The following is a 21,554-nucleotide window of genomic DNA, read 5'->3' on the forward strand; positions in this document are numbered from 1 at the left end:
TAAAATCTTTTAAACATAAAATAAGCCACGGCTGCTTTAGTTCAGTGGACTGAGGGCCAGCCTGCAAACTGAAAGGTTACTGGTTTGATTCCCGGTGAGGGCACACGCCTGGGCTGCGGGCCAGGTCCCTCGGTGGGGGCATACAAGAGGCAACCAATCAATGTATCTCTTGCACGTTGCTGTTTCTCTCCCTCTTTCTCCCTCCCTTCCCCTCTCTCTAAAGTTAAATTCTTTTTAAAAATAATTAAAAAGTAAAATAAAATCCAAATTCCTTACCAAGTCCTAAATTATATGGTCCCTGCCTACTTTCAATCTCAACTTCTACCACCACTAAGCTCCAGCCATCTTGGCTCATTCTCTCTTCTTGGAATACTCTTTTCCTCCAGATCTCAACGTGATAGGCTCCTTTCTCACAGTCCAGATCTGTACTTCAACTGTATCTCTTTCTAAGGCCATGTATTTGTTAACCATCCTCCCTAAAATAACCACCATCCTTCATGGTTTTTCCAAATTACCTATTATTCCATAACACAACTTTGTTTCATAACACTCTAAAGTTACTGTTTGTCTTCATTCACTAAAATACAAAATTGATGAGAGCGGGGACTTTTGTCTCTCACTGTTGCTAAGAATGACTGACTTCCCTAATCCAGGTTGCGGGGGTGGCAGGGGTGGGGGGGAGCGGCACTATTCATTAAAGGGAAATTTATTAAGATTTATGAGAAGCGTCATGTCATTTTTTTCAATGTCTTACAAATTAGTTGTGGGGGAAAACAAGCAAAAAACATAAAAGGCAACTGACCAAAGAAACAGATACAGCCAATAAACAAACCAACAAAAAAAAGTTCAATTTCCTTAATAATAAACTAATGCATTAGATTCTTCTCTTTTTTGATGCCCTATACTGTCATACAATGCTGGCTGAAGAACATTTTGCAAAAGATATAAAAACCTTAAATAAGTAACATTCTTTATTCAACAATTCCACTTTTAGTACTTCTGCCTAAGGAAATAATTAGAAATGTGAGCAAAGATTTTTATGTAACAGGAAAAACGAGAAATAACCTAAATATATAATAGAAGATTAGGTAAAATCATGGAATATCCATACAAAAATACTTAGTAATAAAACCAAATAATCATATTGTAGAAAACTACTGGTCTGGGAAAATGCACACAATATACTGTTTGAAAAAAGCTATAAAGCTGCTGTGTGTATGACCTCGATTTCATAAAGACACATTATATATGCTCAAAAAAAAGATGGATGACTATACAACAGAATATCAGCAGATAAGTTACCAACTTTACTAGCTTTGGGATTACTAACTTTTTTTCCTATTTCCTTTTTCAGAACTGTCCTGAATTTCTACATCTGCTATTGCTCTTTTTCTTTGATGCATTTCTTCTCCTTCCCTATTTTTTTGGTTGGATTGATAATTTTCTATGTCCTGCCCCAGTTTAGAAATTAAAAATGACACTTTTATTCTCTTTATAATTACTTATATCCACATTATAAATTTCTGTAAAAAGTCCAAAACTATTCTCTATAATGTTCTAAAAAATGACAAGAACCTTTACCCGCAGACCAACACACTCCCAGAACCATACATCCATCTCTTTTTCATGTTTAGCATTTCTTTATTCTCTACTAATACAAACATTAAGTACCAAGAATGACTGCCATGAATTAAAACACAATAGATTAAAAAATCAGTTCATGATGATACTCCAAAAAAAAAGAGAGAGAGAGAGAATCTCCGATGACAGCTCAGACACCAACTCATTCTTAAAATAAATGTAAGGATGAATTTTATAGTTTATTTCGCCTTTCTTGTACAAAATGTATCTTAGAATACTAAATATAAATAGCTAACAAGTGAAGGTTCTTTACAGAGGAATCACAGCTATAAATATGAAAGGATTGAGAAAAATTAGAAAAATCACCATTTTGCAAACCTTAATGAAGTAAATGACAACAATGAAAAGTTGCTAAAACCATTAATTGAAAATCTAAGACTTGGATGCACATCAACCAATAAAATGCACAGTATTTGTTTGAATCTTAATTTCAACAGGTCAATTCTAAAGACATTTTTTAATCAACTGAGAGAAACTGTACACATTTTAAGAATATTTGGTAATATTAAGAGATTACTATAAAATTAGGATATTGTAAATAATGGTACTGTGGGTGTGCTTTTAAAAATTCTATTTTAAAAATTTTATTAGAGCAGCAGTTCTTAAACTTAATTTGATACCAGGATGACTTTATCTCTTAAAAATTACTGAGGCCCTGGCCAGGTGACTCAGTTGGTTGGAGTGTCATCCCATGCACCAAAGGGTTGTGGGTTCAATCCCCAGACAGGGCACATATCTAGGTTGCAGGTTTGACCCCTGAGTTGGGACACATACAGGAAACAACTCATTGATCATGGATCAAAGTTTCTCTCTCACATCAATGTGCTTCTCTCCCCACCACCCCAACGCTTCATCCTAAATCAGTAAACATATCCTCAGTTGAGAAGTTAAAAAAAAAAAATTACTGAGAACTTCAAGGAGTCTTGTATATGAGAGTTACACCTATTTACTAGAGAACGGGCATGAGGGAGAATGAAGTGGCACATGGCAATGGAGAGGGCAGATGAAATGATACTGTATCTTGATTATGGTGATTACACAACTATGTGCAGCTGTCAAAAGATGCAGAATTGTGCACTAAAAGGGGTAAATTTTACTACACATCAATGATGTTTTTATAAAAAAACGAAAAAAAGAATTTAATTTGATGACTTCAAAGGGTCTTTGTGTACATAAGCACATATCTATTAACATTTACAATTAGAAATCAAAACTGAGATAATTGTAAAGATGTATTAATTTTAAAGTGAACTTACTAAGTGTTAATATTAGTATCTTTTTATGAAAAATGTATTTTCAAAAAATTTAGTGAGAATATTTGACATTTTTGCAAAATATCTGGCTTTCTCATTATTCAGTCTGTTATGTTATCAGACATCATGTAGCCTCTGAAAAATTCCACTGTACACTACTTCTGAGGTAAGAATGGAACAGACAAATAACATCTTAGTATTATTATACTTTATGTATGTTTAATACATTATTATTATGACCTCAATGACCTCCCCCTGAAAGGGACTCCCAGACCACACACACAGAAAACCAATCCATTAGAATTTTAGGATAAAATTATACAACATCTGGGATCTGCTTTAAAATTCTAGCAAAAATAACATTTTCTTGCTACAATAAAGGAATAAAGGAAATAAGAATGGCAGAATGTCAATAACTTGAAACTGTAAGGTACTTACATGAAGTTTCACTACACATTTCTCTGCTTTTGTTTATTTTTGAAATTTTCCGTAACTTTTGAAGTTACTGGTATTTTAGTCAGATAATTTTTTTATCGATTTCTCTGATCACTATTATATCCTCATTTCCCACTGATTTCCTCTGGATCCGTTTTTCTAATTAATCCTCAGCAGTTAGTTCTGTAAGAGTCTTTGTATCATAAACTCTCAGTCCTTGAATATTTTAAGTATCTTCATTATACCTCAATTCTTGAGTAAGGGTTTACCTGCATATAGAATTTTTGGCTGTTGGTTATTTTCTCTCAGTACTATGAAGACACTACTACACAATCTTCTGACATCTGCATGACCGACAGAAGTTTGTAAGTAATCTGTCTTTTCTGTGTATTAAAATTTAAGATTATCTCTTTCTCTCTAATTTTAGTATAAGTCAGGGGAGGGCTTGTTTTTATTTATCTTAATACTTGGAAGTAAAATTTTCATCTGTGAACTATATTTCTTCAATACAAGAAAATTCTCAGCCATTATCTCAGCAAATACTGCGGTTTTTTTGCCATTCACGTTACTTTTTCTGAAATTCCTATGAGGTGGCATGCATAATAAAATGGATTATCAAATGAAGACTTCAGAATTAGAAACAAAGAAATGTCCTCAGGTTATGTTTAATGATAAAACTTTAAGTCTATATAAAACAATAGCTAGGCTGGTCCCTCTACCTGTGTTGAGAGGGCTAAAAGATCTACCAATTACTTTAAATCAGCAGAGATCATATTCACACACACACACACCACCCCAACTCTTTAGATCTAGGAAGACTGCACTTTCTACCATACGCTTCTGCTTTTCATGCAATAGATTTGGCTTTTTAGTATTAGTTGTACTGGCCTTAGGTAAAACCAATAAAGAGTACTTTGTTCGAATTGCTCAGGTGACATTTCCTCCACTTATCATAAAACAAAAACATAAGGTTAGTATCTTTTCTCCTCAAAATGAAAAATACTGAAGCAAAAATAACCAAAAAAAAAAAAAAAAAAAAAAAAGGAGCAAGAAAACCACATAACTGATGTAAATCAAACAAAACACCAAGCACTGTAGTATAGTGAGGGGGAGGGGGGGAAGACTAGCTGTGAAGCCTTGGGACAGTTTCTTTCCCTACCCAAATGTCGAAATAGTTAACAGGATTACTGCAAGAAAAAGTTATGTAAAATAGTATTTCTATAAATACCTATATAGTACCTGACACAATAGGAGTACGTAAGAGATCACTCCCTTTTGCCTCTCAATACTTAAAGTATAAAGATTTAAAAATTAACTTTTTTGTAGTGTTTCCATTCTCTCACTACTAATTTTAGAAAGCACAGCTACCAAGGTAGTCCATAACTTCGCAGTTTTCCATGAATAATGGGAATTTGAAACATTAGGTTTCTTACTTTTAAGTAAGTATTGATTTCTATAAACCTCTCTTCCTACCTCCAATACTCAACTGCACTTTAAATATGGCCAGTCTTAAAGGATAACCCTGCATTTAGATAAAACAAAATCTGGTAGAGCAGCAGTCCCCAACCTTTTTGGCACCACGGACCAGTTTCATGGAAAACAACTTTTCCATGGACCAAGGTGTGGGGAATGGATTCAAGATTATTCAAATGCATTACATTCAAGCTCACTTCCTACTGAGGAGCGGGTTCCTAACAGGTCTGGACCAGTACAGGTCTGCAGCCAGGAGGCTGGGGACCCCTGTGCTAGAGGACTAAAATTTGAGACTGAGTAAGTCTTGACTTGCATTTTAGGGAAGTTTCCTCAATAGAAAAGACGCTGGAACAATATGTAAGTTCATACTGTCTGCTCCCACCCAGTTTCAAATATACAACAATGGCAGACAAAGTAAAAATAAAAAACAAGTTCTCTAAAACACCCATTCTCAACGGGCAAGAAATGAACAGAAATATAAGCAATGAGTGTGGCTGCAGTTTGGGGCCTGATGGGCTCTCCATTCCAAGAAAGATGAGGGTTTGATTTCTAAGGGATAAAAGGCTCATGAGGGATCCAGAGTCAGATTCACTGCTTAAAAAAGGCTAAAGGTCATTTTTCTTGAGAGAGCTTAAAAGTCAGAAGAAGTCCACAGCCCAAAAATGTGCATTCTCCTGTATTTTGGAAAATTGTTACATTAATTCCATACTTACTAAAAATAAAAATGCAAACCAATGGTGTCAAAAGTTTTAAGCATTTCATCTGGGCATATGATGCCCTAATAAATTTTTACTCTGATTTTCAGGTAAAAAAAAAAAATCCTTAAATAATTTATCTTCCTTCTTGCCAAACAAAAAGACAGTACACCAAGGGATGGTTTTCCTATTACCAAGAATCCCCAAAATTAAAATTTCCTGGTTTTTATTACTAAATATCCAGCTTTGTATATTATAGCATTTTAACTTTTATTTTCTCATTATTTTTTCCTGATTCTTTAAAATTGGGACAAAAATTCAAATTTAATGGCCTTCTGGAATGCTGCTTTATTGTACCTTTCCTTGCCACATTCAATAAACTAAATTACCACTTTTTAAATTCCTTTTTGGACTTAATTCATACAGTATTGCTATTTTGATAGTATTTTAGAAATACATAACTGTACTGAAATACTTGGTGCTTTATACCAGTCTTATTTCATGACAAACATAAATCTACAAAATCACAAATAAATTCTCTAGAGATGTTTTTCTAACATACTGGGTTTACCAAAAAGTACATTTAGTTTTTTTCCATACAATATTCTAGTCACACTTAGTTGTCTTTAACTTCATTATAAACAATTTTATTAGACTGTATTGTGACAACTGTCATATCAGCGTGCATTTAAAAAAACAACAGAACTGGTGAATTTTTGTGCAGCCATTTTAATATTGAAGAACATGCACATTTTTGGTGTATTATTCTTTATTATTTCAAGAAAGGTAAAAATGCAACTGAAACACAAAAAAAGATTTGTGTAGCATATGGAGAAGGTGCTGTGACTGGTCAAAAGTGTCAAAAATGGTTTCCAAAGTTTCTTGATACTACTGACATTTTGACCAAGTAATTCTTTGCTGTGGGGCTGTCTTATGCATTGGAAGATGTTTAGCAGCACCTCTGGCCTCTACCCTCTAGAAGCCAATAGTGGGAGAAAGCCAACATACTCAAAATATCCAAATCAATAAAGTTATGGGTAAAAATAAAAAAGTGTGTCTTTTAATTATGGAAAAAACTAAACAAACGTTTTGGCCAACCCAATAAAGAAACTCTATAACCTTAACTTTGTAGAAGCTTTAACAACTGGTTTCTAAAAACTATCTGCTATGTCTTCAGGAATCTGTCATTCTACCAGTAGTTCTCAAGCTCTCTGGTCTCAAGACTCCTTCTAAGCTCTTAAATATTACTGAGGTTCCCGAAAAGCTTTTGTGCATGTATATTATATATTTTGACACTTAACTGTATTAGAAATTGTAAGAGAAATTTGCATTTTAATTGATTTAAAAAGAGTAAATCTATTACATGTTAACACAAATTAACATTTTATAAAAAACAACTGTTTTCCAAAAATATAAATAAAAGGTTGATTAGAAGGGAGACCATGTTTTACATTTTTGCAGATCTCTTTAATGTCTATGTTAAAAGACAACTGGAGCCTCATATTTGCTTCTACATTCAATCTGTTGCAATATGTAGTTTGTGCTGAAGCATATGAAGAATATCTAATTGTAGTTATTCTTTTACACTTGTCCAGACTTGACAAGCAGCAGTTTCATAAAGGTCTATTGCAATGAAGAATCTGAAACAATTTAGGTAAATGTTCCATGTGTGTGTTACTGGTCTACCTCCAATTTTAAATGGACCTTTTACCCACGCATGATTTTATAACATGAGCTGGTCATTTGAAAACTACTGGTTCACTGAGTAAATCATATAGATCTTCCAAATGTTAGCACATTTCATTATACTATAGTATCCAAATAGTGCTATCCTTCTCATCAGAAAAATAAAGTATTTATTAACAAGCTATCAAGTTCATAGTAGTAGATTCAAGTTTTCCAAAATTCTAATTTTCACTATAAAACCCAGATTTTACCACTGACAACAAATACAGCCAGGTTTTTTTCCTTTAAGTAATACTCACTTAATTCACTTTTTAAAGAAAGTATCTGTCACTCAAATACATGAGTCTCCCAATAACTATAGCTTGCCAGTCATTCTTTCAAGTAAAAAGTGTTTCATGAAAGTAAGCACCTAGTTCAACTTACAACTCACACAGCTACACAACTGAAAAAAAGTATTTTTTTGATAATACAATCATCCTAAAATACTTTACTAAAGCGTACTCTGTCTCACACACACACACACAAAAATTACAAAGACATGCAGCAGAAACTACAAATCAAAAACACTCATTAGGATGACTATAATAAAAAAGGACAATGATAAGTGTTGGTATGGAAGTAGAGAAACCCTCATATATTGCTGGTTAGAATGTACGGGGTGCAGTCGCTCTGGAAAACCATTTTGGAAGTTCTTCAAAATGTTAAATGTGGAGTTACCATACAATCTAGCAATTCCACTGCTAAGCATAGACCCAGAAGAAATAAAAACAGTCCACAAAAAAAAGAAATAAAATAACTGTGCACATAATGTTCATAGCAGCATTATTCATAATAGCCGAAACACAGAAACTTTGTCCATCAACAGGTAAATAAAATGTGGTGTATCCATACACTGGAATATTATTCAGCCACGAAAAGAATCTTGAAAATATTATGCTAAATGAAAGATGTCAGACATAAAAAGCCATTTATTACATGACTTAATTAATATGAAATGGAATTCCATTAATATCACAGGCAAATACAGAGAGAGAAATAGGTTAGTGGTTGCCAAGGGCTAAGGTGGGTGGGGGAATTAAGTGACTGCTAATAGGTACAGGGTTGGGGTGTGGGTGATGAAAACACTCTAAAATTAGATAGTGGTGATGGCTGCACAAGTCTGTGACTATATTAAAAATAACTGAGTAGTATAATTTAAAGGGTGAATTTTATGGTATGTGCCTTATCATAATAAAGCGATTATTTTTTTAAAAAACATGCAGCAAAATTTAGTAAAAGTAACTTTTTTGACTGGTTTAACAAGGTGATTTTAAAGTGAAATGCATTTTTCTTTTAATTTTTTTTAGTCCTCACTGGAGGAAGGACTACAATAAAACACTCAATAAAAAAATTATCTAAATAAAAAACAATAAAGTAATGATACTACTTCTTCTAAAACTGTACTATTTAATTCTTGAACAACATTCAAAGAGTAGACTCCTGAAATTTATACCCATGCTATCAATAACAACATGTCTAGCACAGCTAAGTTCAATGCCCACTACACACTTATAAGAATAAACTATTACAGAATCAAAGAATTTTAGACCTGGAATACACAGAATCAAAGAATTTTAGACCTGGAAGTTACCCTTGATATAGTTGCCTACTCCAACAACCCAATTTTATGTGATGAGGAACTGAATTTGCAAGAGAAAAAGTAACTTGGCCAAAATCACATAGCTAGCTACTGGGGCTGAGATAGCATGAATAATCTTTAATCCTAGTACCATGTTTTTACTATGCCAATCAGATTCCCCAACCAAATACAGTATAGTGCAGAAAACACTTTAACTTATATCACACCAAGGACAACCAAGACACTTTACCTGCCAAATGAAAATTTTGTAATGTTTTGGTAATATCAATCAGATGAGAAAACAAATAGAAAACTGAGTAAGGAAAAACTACAAATATATTGACATGATGGAGAAATCAATCCTTGACTTCAAAAACCACAAACTTGCAATGAAGAACAATCTGGAAGACACTGTGATGTCTACTTTTCTATACAAACAGGGCAATTTATCGTCACCTTTAAAGGTAGAGAGATACTGATAAACACCTAAAATAAAAAATTTCCTGACGTTATTAACAGACCACTGAACCTACCTATGATATGACATGACTTAAGACTTACCTGCAGGACTGTCAGCATTCTCTCCTGGGTGTAGCTGTATACCAGTAGAATCTATAGAGTTTACTGTAACTGTCTGTAGATTTGGCAACTGACCAGTGCTTAGACTAACTGGAGTTGAAGTCAAGGCTCCACCTGCTGCAACTTGACCAAGCGTGAGTGTCTGAACAGGCGTCAAAGTTATCTGTTGGGCAGCAGTATTCTGTATTTGCAAATTCTGCAAGTTCTGGACCCCTTGTACTTGAAACGTTTGCCAAGTTATCTGTCCAGAAGGGGTCACTGTCTGTGCCTGAATTAAAAAGGTTCCAGGATTCAGCTGCAACTGAAGATTTTGCAAAGCCTGTTGTGATATATTTTGACCACTGGCTTGCACACCATGGATTGTCTGTGGTGTAATACCTTGCACAATTTGGGCTTGACTGGTTGGCTGCTGAGACTCTTGAAGTTGTAGATGTTGTACAACAGGCTGTGCCGTAGAAACCTGAATATTCTGGGCCTGTGCCTCTTCAGAAACAGGCGACTGGATATAATTTCCCTGAAGATCTGAAGAATGAACTTGCCCACTAGAAGTAGTCAAGCTATTTGTGTTTTGTTGCAATATACCTGTACTATCTATAGTGACAGGCAACTGTGATGAAGAGGACGTTGGCACAAATAAATCTGTATCAGTATTAGTTTCATTAATATCAGGAGAAACCCGCTCACCAGTCCTTTCTGAATTGTCTGAACTATCCATAGCTTGTCCTGTGTTTATCAAATGTCCATCGGCATTAATGCCTGCAGTCATTGTCTGAGAACTGCTCGAGAGTCCCAAAGAATCTAGATCGACACTATTGATTGGTACAAAGGTAATATTTCCTGGCAGACCAAGAGGCACATTAGCAACTACTTGGGTTTGGCCAGGAAAAGATGAACCACCAATTGCAACTCCCTGAACCTGGACTTGACCAGTCTGTGGTATGAGATTCTGGATATTAGTAGGAGGTGTTCCAGAGGCAAGCAAGGTTTGATTAGAGCCAGGAATGATCTGAATTTGACCACTTTCTTGATTTATACCTCCATTATCTGAAGTGCCTGTGAAACCAATCTGAACCTGCTGACCATCTGTGGACTGAATCTGTGGTATTACTTGATATTGAACATTGGACACTGTACCATTCGATGACTCTGATCCTGGTGCAACTGAAAATATTTGTTGATTCTGCAAATTCTGAAGGGGAAGAACATACTGCCCGCTAGAAGTAGCAGCACTTGGAATCTGTACTAGATTACCCGCTTCATCTTTTATAGTTGTAGGTGTGGCTGACAAAACCTCCCATCGGTTTGGTGCTCCTCCTAACTGTGCAGCAGCCAAATCACCTGTCTGGATGAAGAAAACAAAAAATGCTTTGTAATTTATTGTGGAATAGCCTTTGCTTTATGACCACATACAAATTTTTTTTTTTTTTTTTTTTCTGAGAAAGAGACAGAGAAACATGGATTGACCGCCTCTCACACATGCCCCACACCCCAACCGGGGACCAAACCCACAACCCAGGCACATGCCCTGACCAGGAATTGAACCAGCAACATTTCATTTTGGGGGATGATGCCTAGCCAACTGAGCCACACCACACAGGTCAGGGCCACAAACTGATCTTTTAATCCCTCATGTATGGTCTCTAATGCTTTACAGTTAGAAATAAATAGAAGTAGCTAGAAAAAATTAAGAACAGCTCAAACCATACACACCTCAAACACTGAAAAGAGTTTAAAAAAATACAATGCACTAGAAATTATCACTAAATCAGGTACATCATAAATAAGAAAAAAAGAAACATTAGTGCAGTGCTATCAAATAATCTGAATCAGAGAAGTTGAGATCTGTGTATTATTAGTATAAACCTCAAACAACTGAATTGACTCATTTATGGCATGTATTAAAAGTACTCCAGAGCAAACTCATGGTTAGGGATATTCTTTTAGAAATCTTTTTCTTTTCCCATGAACTACTTAAAAAATATATGACACCTGTAAAAATTTAATAAGGAAAGGTTATTGCGCGGTGACCACATGGCAAAGTCACTCCATCTGAAAAAGTTTTTCTAGAATCTAAGAGCCGAAGGATATAGACTGTAGCAGGCTCTTAACTACTGTTCTATTTAAATTTGCAGTATAATGCCAGGCATTTTACTATTTTGCATTCTGTGACCTGTTAGAATCTCAGGTTATCATCCCCATACTTTACAGCTTAAGGAATACTGGAAAAATACCAACGTAGGAAAGCAAAAAGCAGTAAAATCCTAAATCTCAATACTAAAGGACAGATTTTCTCTTTCAGGGCATAACAACAATAATGTCTAACATCTGAGCTGTTCTTTTATATGCCAAGTACTATAATCAGGATATATAAAATTTTATCATTTACTCCTTACAACAATCCTATGAGGAAGGTGTTACCATTATTCCCATTTTACAGATGAGAAAAATTGAGGGACAAAAATCACGTAACTATCTAATGCCAAAACAAGACTAGACCAAGTCTAACTCCAGAACTCAGGTCCTTAAATACCGTATCATACTGTCTCCCACTAAGCCTAGGGGTAAAACATGGAGAATGAGACCCTACTCTATATTAATTACCATCAAAATAAAACCATTCCTATCCCACTTCTAAATCTATATGTGATGTCTTAAAATGCCACATATCAGTAGACAATGAGAACATAAGCGTATCTAGCCCAGCATTCTCAACCTAGGATCCACGCGAGTTTCAAAGGATCTTTGAATCACCTAAAACAGTGCACCAACTTTTTGAGAAAGTGCAAAGTGCAATTAGGGCAGGGAGAGGAGATGCAAGGGGCGGGGGCGGGGGGGGGGGGGTGCGTGGATGAGGTAATCTAGAGTTACATCATATTCTCAAAGGGGGTCTGTGGCCATAAAAAAAGGTTTATTAAAGAAACTTAACTTCCTAATTTTCATGCAGACATATAGTTAAAAGTATCTATTTCAACGGATGAACAGCAGTATTAATGACTCAAGATATTTGTGCGTATCTGTCAAGATCAAATAAGCATGAGTAATCAAAAGAGATACAAACCTTTGTCAATGGTTCACAATCTAGCTAAGCAGCCATATACACATATGCTACTATATATGAATAGTGGTGTACACTAGCCATATGATCAAATGCTATTTGGGAACATAGAAAATTGAAGACATTTCACAAAGAAGATATTGAAAGTAACCTTAGAATAAAATTTAACAATTCATTCTGGACCCTTCGGAAATAAAAAGAGAAGCATTAATAAAGGTATAGAAACAATAAATTCAGAGACAAAAAGAAACGTGTAGTTTGGTATTCAAGAGAGGATCCAGGAAAGGCTCTGATTCAGAGAAAAAAGGAATGGAGAACAGAACTAGACATTTTTATCAGGGCCTGTAGTAAATGACTTAGTAGATCCTGCTAAAGAGTTTGGACTTTATCCTACAGATAGTGAATCAAAGCCATAAAAGGTTTTTAAGCAAGTGAATAGAGCAATCAGATCTGTTTTATAAAGATAAACTAAGGCCCAGTGAGGAAACTAAAAGAAAGGTGGAAGACAGAGAAGGCAGAGAAAGGGTGGGACCAGTACAAACATCTAAGCCTGAACTAAATCATTTAAGTACAATCTTTTAAACGTATAAATTTAAGTTATTAAAATGAAGCACCAGACGTTAAAGTCATATGCCATTTAACTTCTATCTGGTACAGGAATTACAAGCTTAAGTCATCTTTCCCTATATTAGAGTAACAATCATGTTCCATTTCTCTTGACATTTTAAATAAAGATATTTAAACCTATACTTTATGCTGAAATCTGCAGTAGAGTATGCCTAAAATCTAATCCTTATCTTAGTTATTGATGATCTTTAAAAAAAAAAAATCAACTGTTGAATTTTTTTCTGGCCCACATTAAATTTACAATTATTCAACTTATATTAAAGAATATAGTGTCCCATATTCAAATTAATTTCATAATACTGGCATTTAGACACTTTTCATCTTTAAAAAAACGTTATTTTATGATAGCTAAAGTATTCTTTTTACAATTTGGTAAAAGAGCAGATACTCAACCATAAGTGAATAGGTTTCTACTCAAGAAATTCTTTGAAAATACAACTCCTCTAATGACAATTCTGAGTAAATACTACCCAAGTCCCCCTCCTCCCTTTTCAAGCTAAATAAAAGCTAAATGAAAATAAACTGTAGTACCACTTTTTCCAACAATTCAGGTCATTAACTAAAGGGAACACCCCCCCAAAAAGAAACTTTAAAAAAAGGGGAAATGCCCAAATTTAGGACAAAAGGATATATTTAAACTTTTTTGAATAAACCTATGGTGAAAAACATACATAAAAAAATATTTGCTTTGGCTAGTGTGGCTCAGTGGGTTAAGTGCCAGCCTGTGAATTAAAAGGTCAGTAGTTCAATTCCCCGGTCAGGGCACATGCCTGGGTTGTAGGCCAGATCCCCAGGCGTGCAAGAGGCAACTGACTGATGTTTCTCTCTTTCTCCTTCCCTTCCTCTCTCCCTAGAAAATAAATAAAATTTTTTAAAAACTGGAAAAAAATTATTTATGAAGCGCAAGCCTGGGCGGGGGCGGGGGGGGGGTAGCTGGGAACAGCCAAGAGATAATTTAAGAAAGAAAAAACAATAAGAAAGACTTTTCTTTAATGAAATAATTTATAGTTTTAAAAGACTTAGTGTTTTTTCTTTTTAATGGAATGGGGGAAAACACTAAATCAGAAAACTAGACTTTCATGATCGAAGCTAAGGTTATGCTTGGGGAAGAGAAGTATGAGACACTAGAGAGGAAAAAAAACGCAGAACTGAGTTATGATCCTAGCTAGAACTGTAGAATTGTGTGTGATTTAGAGCAGAACTCAATTTCCTTATGTTAAAAATGGGAAAAATATTACCTTGTAGGTTTATAAACCACAGTGTTTTATAAACTGTAAAGTACTATACTATAAAGTACTATAGAACCCTAAGTTATCATTGTGATTACTAAGATTTTAAGAAAGGTTTGAAAAATATCCATTAGATGCCTAGTACAATTCCTGGCACAAAGATCAGGACGTATCTGTTGAATTCACAGTTAAAGGTATCTTACTTTAAAATGATTGCAAAGAAAATGAGAGAATGGATCAATAAAACTGACTTTGAGATATTAGAGTCTTCTGTTAAAAAAAAAAAAACCTACATCAATTTTAAACGTATTTATTTCCATAATTCCACAATGAGTAAGCCCCAAATATTTCATACTACAAAGCCTACTAAGACTATTCATTTGTAAGAGAAATTTCATCAGCAGCACACCACTAAAAGACATAAAGTACACTAAATAACGGAAGGCAACGAGATAAATTATAAAATCACCTGAAACCAAAGGGAGCTATAAAAACATCTGCTGTTAGGCTATTTGGAAACACTATACAGTGTACAATCAAAGGAAGAGAAACAAAAAAAATTACAGAACTCAGGCAAGAACTAGTACTTTGTTTAGGTTCAAGACAACCAGATTCTATATAAGCTGCGCACTAAAAAAATCTAGCAGTGTCTTTTAGTAACTCTAATATTCTCACTGGACAACAGAAAAAATATTGTGTAACATGGAAGCTGGCATTATTGTTAAAAGTTGTAACTGAAGGTACTCTAAGGCTTCCTCTGCATATAAATACATAATTAGACAGTGAAAAGGACCACAACCAAGATCAGCCTTGGGACGCTGCTACTGCAATTCATTATAAGGGCATTCTCCAGTACAACCAGGTATAAAAATGGGGAGTTAGGGTAAGTCGAGGTTAGAGAAAAGAAAACAAGAGGTTACCTTCTCAGATAATTAATTCCTGTAGGTAGGGAAAAAGAAAAATTCATACCACTTATTGCATAGCATTTGAAAAGTATTAACTTCTCAATTCCCACAAATGGCTTTATGAAAGACAAAACAGGCAAGGGAGGAATGTAACCAGGAACAAGAACAAGTGCAAAGCTAAAGTGGAAATAAGCAGCAAAACCATTCTTAGGCAAGTACTCAAGTTTCTTAAAATCTTCACGGAACACTAAAGAACTCAATGGACTTCAATTAAAAACAATTACCCAATGACTTCATTACAGTGACAGTGTAGGTCTTATTTTAAGTAACAATAAAAATAACCTTTATTTAAATGAGCTACTATTTATTTTTTTTAGCTCACCAACATTTATATACTATATTAATGAACATTAAATTCACCACCTAAGCTGAAGATCAGGCAATAACTTCCATAATGTTTACTTGTGCAGTTTATTACAGTAGAGTACAAAAGAAATAAATTATACACAAGTACACACAAATGCAAACTGGACAAGCTAATATCGCATAAAGGTCTACTTTATTCCATTTTCTGATTTATTACAAAAATTAACTACACAACTTGAAATAATAAAGTACAAAGGAGGCTTGCCATCAAACCAACCTTGGGAATCCATGGTGTAAGGCAGTACACAGCTGAGACTGCTTTGTGATTAGACCTATTCAGTGGTACTGTGGTTATCCATTCTTGGCCAGGATCCAGGATGAACTCATATCATATTAAAACAAATTCTAAACTCAATATATTTAAACCAAATCTTTAGTGCAGGTGATTGGCTTTTCAATGACCTTTTAAAATATCTAACTAAACTGGCATAAAATTGAAATATGTATATATATTTTACATGATTCTAAACAAAACAATGCTATATGCAATGGGGTATATCCTGGATTGGATCCTGGAAAAGAAATGGGCATTAGTGAAAAAACTGGTGAAATCAGAATAAAGTGTGTAGTTAATAGTGTTATTGTTAATTTCCTAGTTTTGACAAACATACCATGGTTATGTTAACATCAGGGGAAGCTGGATGAAGGGCACAATGTAACCCTCAGTTCTATCTTTGCAACTTTTCTGTAAATTTAAAATTCTTCCAAAATAAAAATTTTTTATAACACAGCTACAAAAAAGGCTCTCTATAGACCTTATCAAGATTCCTCATAATTTAAATAAAGATTATCTAAGCGTATTTTTCAGTGGGAAAAAATGCCCATGAAATCATTTGAACTCTGTCATTTTCTGAGATGTACATTCTGAAATTCATTTGAACAGGAAAAATAATTTTCCCATTTGCTAATAAGGCAAACATTCAAGCCAGTTTTACCAATTTTACTCAGTGAAAAATTTTATGCACAGGTACCAAACATACAAAGAAAAAAACGCTTCAACTGATTCTTGTTCATGTTCATCCAGAGGGAAATGAGTATCAGTAGAGACTTGGTAGTTCAGAGGAAGAGGCGCTGAAAAAGCATGGAAACAACTTTCCAACAAGTGATAAATGGCCACAGCAGGCTTCACTGGAGATAACATTCCATTCCCAGATCTGAGATTCACAAATACATGTACATATACATATTTTTCACCACCCCCCCCCCCCCCCCCCCCCCCCCCATAACTTCCTCCTTCGTCAGTGAGCTGATACCTAAACTTGGTAAATTACAGATACAGAAGTGTTCTGTAACAATTGAAAATATCAAAAAGGTAAATAGAAGCAATCTGATCTATCATTTTACTTATGCAATGGTTTCAATTTGTCTTGGCACTGTAGGACTAGAGAAATATAGTTCATAAAAAAGGTTTACCAACCCATAATTGTTTAAAAGTAATAATGCCTCCTACAAACATAATTTATGCTTTTATATTTTAATCTCTTTACAAAAGCACAAGACCTAAAAAAGTCATACTTGTAAGACACTAAAGCCATTCACATCTCTCTAGAATATAACAAAGTACTAAAATAACAAATACATTTAACAATATAGCTTAACTTTAGATTCACTTTTAATGCCTAGAAATATTAAGAATTACCTGCAGACTGTATTAAACACCAACCTTTACTGTCTACAGTGACTAATTCAAAATCAATTCGTATAATCCATCTCAAAAAGATTGGGAAAGATTTCAATTAGTTTAATAAGTAAACACATCTACGTGTTACACTAATACAACAGCAATGATTCAAACAAATATAAAATTCACAAATAACAATCTTTAAAACTGTTTTCTAGATCATTTGAATTAAGCCCCCATAAAACCCTGGTCAGCTCCTCCCCCTACCCCAGACACACTAAAAACACTACAAAAAGGATCCCACCCTGTCCTGTCAGACTAGCAATCACAATAAAATGAAAATAATGGCTTTGCCAACGAAATTCAACTGTTTTAAGCATGGTGTGCATTAACATGCATACAAGTACCATTTCTTACATGTACTTTTATTCTTAACACTGGTATACATGCTCAATTTCAAAAGCCTAAGTATTATCTAAGTCACTTCTCCGACTTCAACAGTCGCCAATTAAATGTTTCACTTATTCCGCTTATGAAAAATTACTGCAAAAATTAAGTCTGCAAAAACTAAAATTCGACAATGTAATGGCCCCTGAAAAACCATTCAAAAAGTGTCCACTCTTGCATACAAAAGGGTAATTCAAAGAGTAAACCTTCATTCCTTTTTTAAAAAACGACTTAACGGTTTAAATCAGTAATTATCCAGTAACTTCCAGCAGAAAAAGTCCAGGTTCAAACACACTAAAAGCTAAAGATACTGCTACCTCTGTAGTTGATACTATCTATGGCCGATAGGCTGTGCTTGAAAATTTTGTAGTGTTCAGCGAAGGAGTTTTCAGCAGTGATATGAATTGCTCAAACATCCATTTTGGAGTCCTCCACCCCCACCCTCTTAAGACTTCATTTTGTAGTGATTTTGGAACAAGGTTCCACAGTGACAATTTAGAGAAAGCCTGGGTTGGCTTCTGATCCAAACAGGCTGAGAATGAGCAGGAAAGGGCGCCCTGGCTGCGCGATCCGTCCGTACGGGGGGAAGGCGCGGGCGCCCAGGAGGCCTTGCGGGCGGCGGGAGCGCCGTAGGCCCGGGATGGCGGGCGCTGGGCCTACGCGGGGGCGGAAGGCGCGCGCGCGAGAGACTTACCGCTCCGGCCACTGCGGCGGGGACCCCGGCTGCGGCGGCCGCCTCCTCCTCGTCGTCGCCCGGCGATGGCGGCCCAATCTTGCTGCAGGTAGCGGCCAGCAGAGCGAGCGGTGACGGCTGAGTGTCCTACCCCCGATGGGCGGGTTCAAAGAGAGAGACAGGGGGAGGGGGTGGCGGTTAGGGCCGGGCCGCAGCTCACACAGGAAGTGCGACTTGGTCCTCGCTAACAGCGCCCGGACCAGCGCCAGCCCGCGCTCTTCTTCTTCTCCTCCTCCTCCTCCTCCTCCTCCTCCTTCTCCTCCTCCTTCTCGACTCCGGCTCGCGTCCTCCCGCTCGCTCGCACGCACGCCCGCTCGCTCCACCGTCCACTCCAAGGCAGGCAGCAGGCTGCGCGCAGGGCCTGCACCTTCCGCCCGGAACCCACCTCCGGGAGAGCGTACACACGGACACGCACACGCGCGCACTCACACACACATACACAAAAAGGCTGCGGGAGGGGGAGAGCGGGCGGGGTCGGAGCGTTGGCGCCTCGGGCGGGCAGCTCCCGGGGCGGGGGGAGGGGAGGAGAGAGGCGCGGAGGGAGGGGAGAGCGAGGGGAGGAGAAAGCGGCGCGAGGGGGGAGCCGGGCCGGGGCTTAGCCGCTCCTCACCTGGGCCGCCGCCGCCGCAGCCGCCGCCACCGCGCCGTTTCCGTGCTGCTGCTGTTGCTGTAGATACTCGCCGTGGCCGCCGCCGCTACCGCCGCCGCCGCTGTCCACGTCCAAGGCAGCCATTTCCTCTTGTTTCACGGGCTTTTCGGGAGCTGCAGGCACAGCGCGGGGGGGCGGGGGGAGGGGAGGAAGGCGGGTGGAGGAGAGGGAGGGGGCCCGCGGGCCCAGTCGAAATTATTCGGAAAGCCCGGACTGACTCCCCTTCCCCTCCCCCACCCGCCCCGCGGCGGCGGCGGCGGCGGCGGCTCCCTCCTCCCCTCCTGCTGCTGCCCCCGCCCGCCGCTGCCTGTAACCCTCCTCCTCCTCCTCTTTCCCTCCTCCTCCTCCCCGCGCTGCCCCTGCCCCCTCTCCTCTCCTCTCCTCCCCTTTCCCTTCGCGCCGCTCGCTCTCACTCGCGCTCGCTCCTCTCGCACCGTCAGTCACTCACACGCTCGCCCGCCGCCCGCGCCCGCACACGGGGGGATGCGCTCCCGGCGGACCCGGCCGCTCGTCCCGGGGCCCGGCAGGGACACGGCGTTGCTGGGGCTTGAGGGGTGGACGGTGGCTGGCGGGGAGGGGAGGGAGGCGAAGGGGAGTGCGGCTTTCTGCCTCTCACAGACACTCGGTCGCACACACGGAGCCGGAGCCGGCGGCGACGGCCCGGGGCTGGCTGTGGTCGGCGGCGGCGGCGGCAGCAGCAAGGGTTGCTCTCGGCTTTACGTACCGGTCATAGTGTGTTTAGGGCACCTCAGGCGGGGCTCCCCGCCGCCTTACACATGGTGAGGAGCGAAGGCGGCGGCGGCGGGAGAGGATGCGGGAAGCGGCGGCGGACACGGCCGGAGCGGTCCGGGGATTTTTTTTTCCTATTTTGATTGACTGTGCGGGAAACACAAAAGGTGGAGCCTCCAGCCCAAAAGGGGGGAAGAGGGTGACAGCCCGCCCGGAAGTCCCGCCCCTCTTCTTCGCGTTCATTCGCCGCCACGCTCTCCGTCGGCAGTGCTAATTGGCCTGGACGCCCGTCCGTCGGTCAGCCAACCGGCGCGCTTCCTGTTTGCCCCCGGGGTGGAAGGGGAGAGACAATGAGCGGCCTTGGCGGCGTAGGCTTCCGAAAGCGGCTACGGCTCGCCTGTTTCCCCGCTGTGCCCGACTCGCTCGCCGGCTGCCGCTGCCGGGCCCGAGGCGTAGGCCTCTTCCGCCTCGTAGGAACGCGAACCAGGCCTCGCTAAGCTGGGGAGGAAATACGTCCCAGGTGGCTCAGCTCCATTCGACGCTTCTTCCATCCCTGTGGCATCCTCGACCGTATCTCCCCAGGGCCTCGCGCTCTCGGAAACGCCGCTTCCCTGCATGGCCAGGAGGCCGCCGCCGCTGCTCAGCCCCGGGGCTGCTGCTGCGGCTGCTGCTGCTACTGAGCAAACCAGACCCGCCCCGCGAGCCCGGGGGGAGGGAGCTGGTATTGGGGGAGACACCCCCTCCGAGGCTGGAGGAGGATTTTCTCTCACACACATTCAGCTCATAGATTCACAGTCCCAGCCATCTCGGTCCCATCCCCTTTAGCCCCAGGTTTCCATTTCATCTCCCACTTCTACCGTAGCCTGAAGGCTAGCATTTAAAAAGAAAAAATAATTCATCTCAGAGCAGCGCTTTCCTTCTTGCTAGTGACACCACAACAGGCACTTTTAAATACACTTCATTTAATACGTGGCGTGTATATACAGTCAAAGGTACAGAATCCTTTTCATAAAAAATTCATTCACATAATCATATTCCCTGCTTCTTAATCGTCTTGGTAACAAGTCAAACGAAGAAACCCATCAACATTTGCCAACATTTTTAAAATAGTGAATCTCAGCGAGTATTGTTTTGCTTGGAACATTTTAGTTATACTTTAATTTAAAATCTCGTTTCACTTACTTGGTTAAGTTATCACTGCTTTTCTCTGGCATCCTTGATATTTTGCTGTCATCCTTGGGAGGAAAATGGTCATGTTTTATTTGTTTTGTCAACTAAGAGACATCTATCTCTGCCTAGTACCTTTATATCTTGATTGTTAAGAGAGGTTAAATTCAAGAGGTGGAAACTGTCCATAATAGCCTTTTCATAGAAATCTGACTCAAGAATTAGTGTTCTAATTATTGTGATGATTATATTTTGTGGACAAAGTTGTGCAGGGGGAATGGGGTTGTAAAGTCCAGCACTTGAACTACATTTGCATGTGTGAACTAAAAAGAATTCCTAATCCATTTGTGAGTTTGCATCTCATTTCTAAAGCACTTAAACTTTCAACCTATACTCAAAGGATCAGAACAATTGTTTGGTTACTTGACACTTAATTGTACAAAAGACAGAACTTCCAGGGAAGTGACCTAAAAATCACAAAAAGGCAAAAACAAGACTTGAAATTATGATTCCGAGAATTGGGATGATCTCTTTCAAAAGTAATGTCCTTTAGTGTCATGTTTAAGTAGACAAATCACTTTAAAAG

At 38.6% G+C, this 21,554-nt stretch overlaps 1 protein-coding gene across 2 annotated transcripts in view; it reads right to left on the minus strand.

The window, feature by feature from the left end:
* The window catches only part of SP3 (Sp3 transcription factor), a 61,565-nt gene extending 41,546 nt beyond the window's left edge, over positions 1-20,019 (minus strand). For both annotated transcript variants that reach the window (XM_054562497.1, XM_054562496.1), the window contains exons 1-4: positions 19,797-20,019; positions 19,034-19,185; positions 18,385-18,510; positions 9,363-10,722 (exon numbers count right to left, since the gene is read on the minus strand). In XM_054562497.1, the coding sequence (XP_054418472.1) occupies positions 9,363-10,722; positions 18,385-18,510; positions 19,034-19,185; positions 19,797-19,803 (1,645 nt within the window). In that variant the 5' untranslated portion in view covers positions 19,804-20,019. The remainder of the gene's footprint in view (positions 1-9,362; positions 10,723-18,384; positions 18,511-19,033; positions 19,186-19,796) is intronic.
* Between the last annotated feature and the right edge of the window lie 1,535 nt (positions 20,020-21,554).

The sequence above is a fragment of the Pteronotus mesoamericanus genome, unplaced genomic scaffold (genome assembly GCF_021234165.1).
Source record: "Pteronotus mesoamericanus isolate MK-2021 breed Mesoamerican mustached bat unplaced genomic scaffold, CSHL_Meso_final scaffold_651, whole genome shotgun sequence".
Classification (NCBI taxonomy): Eukaryota; Metazoa; Chordata; class Mammalia; order Chiroptera; family Mormoopidae; genus Pteronotus; species Pteronotus mesoamericanus.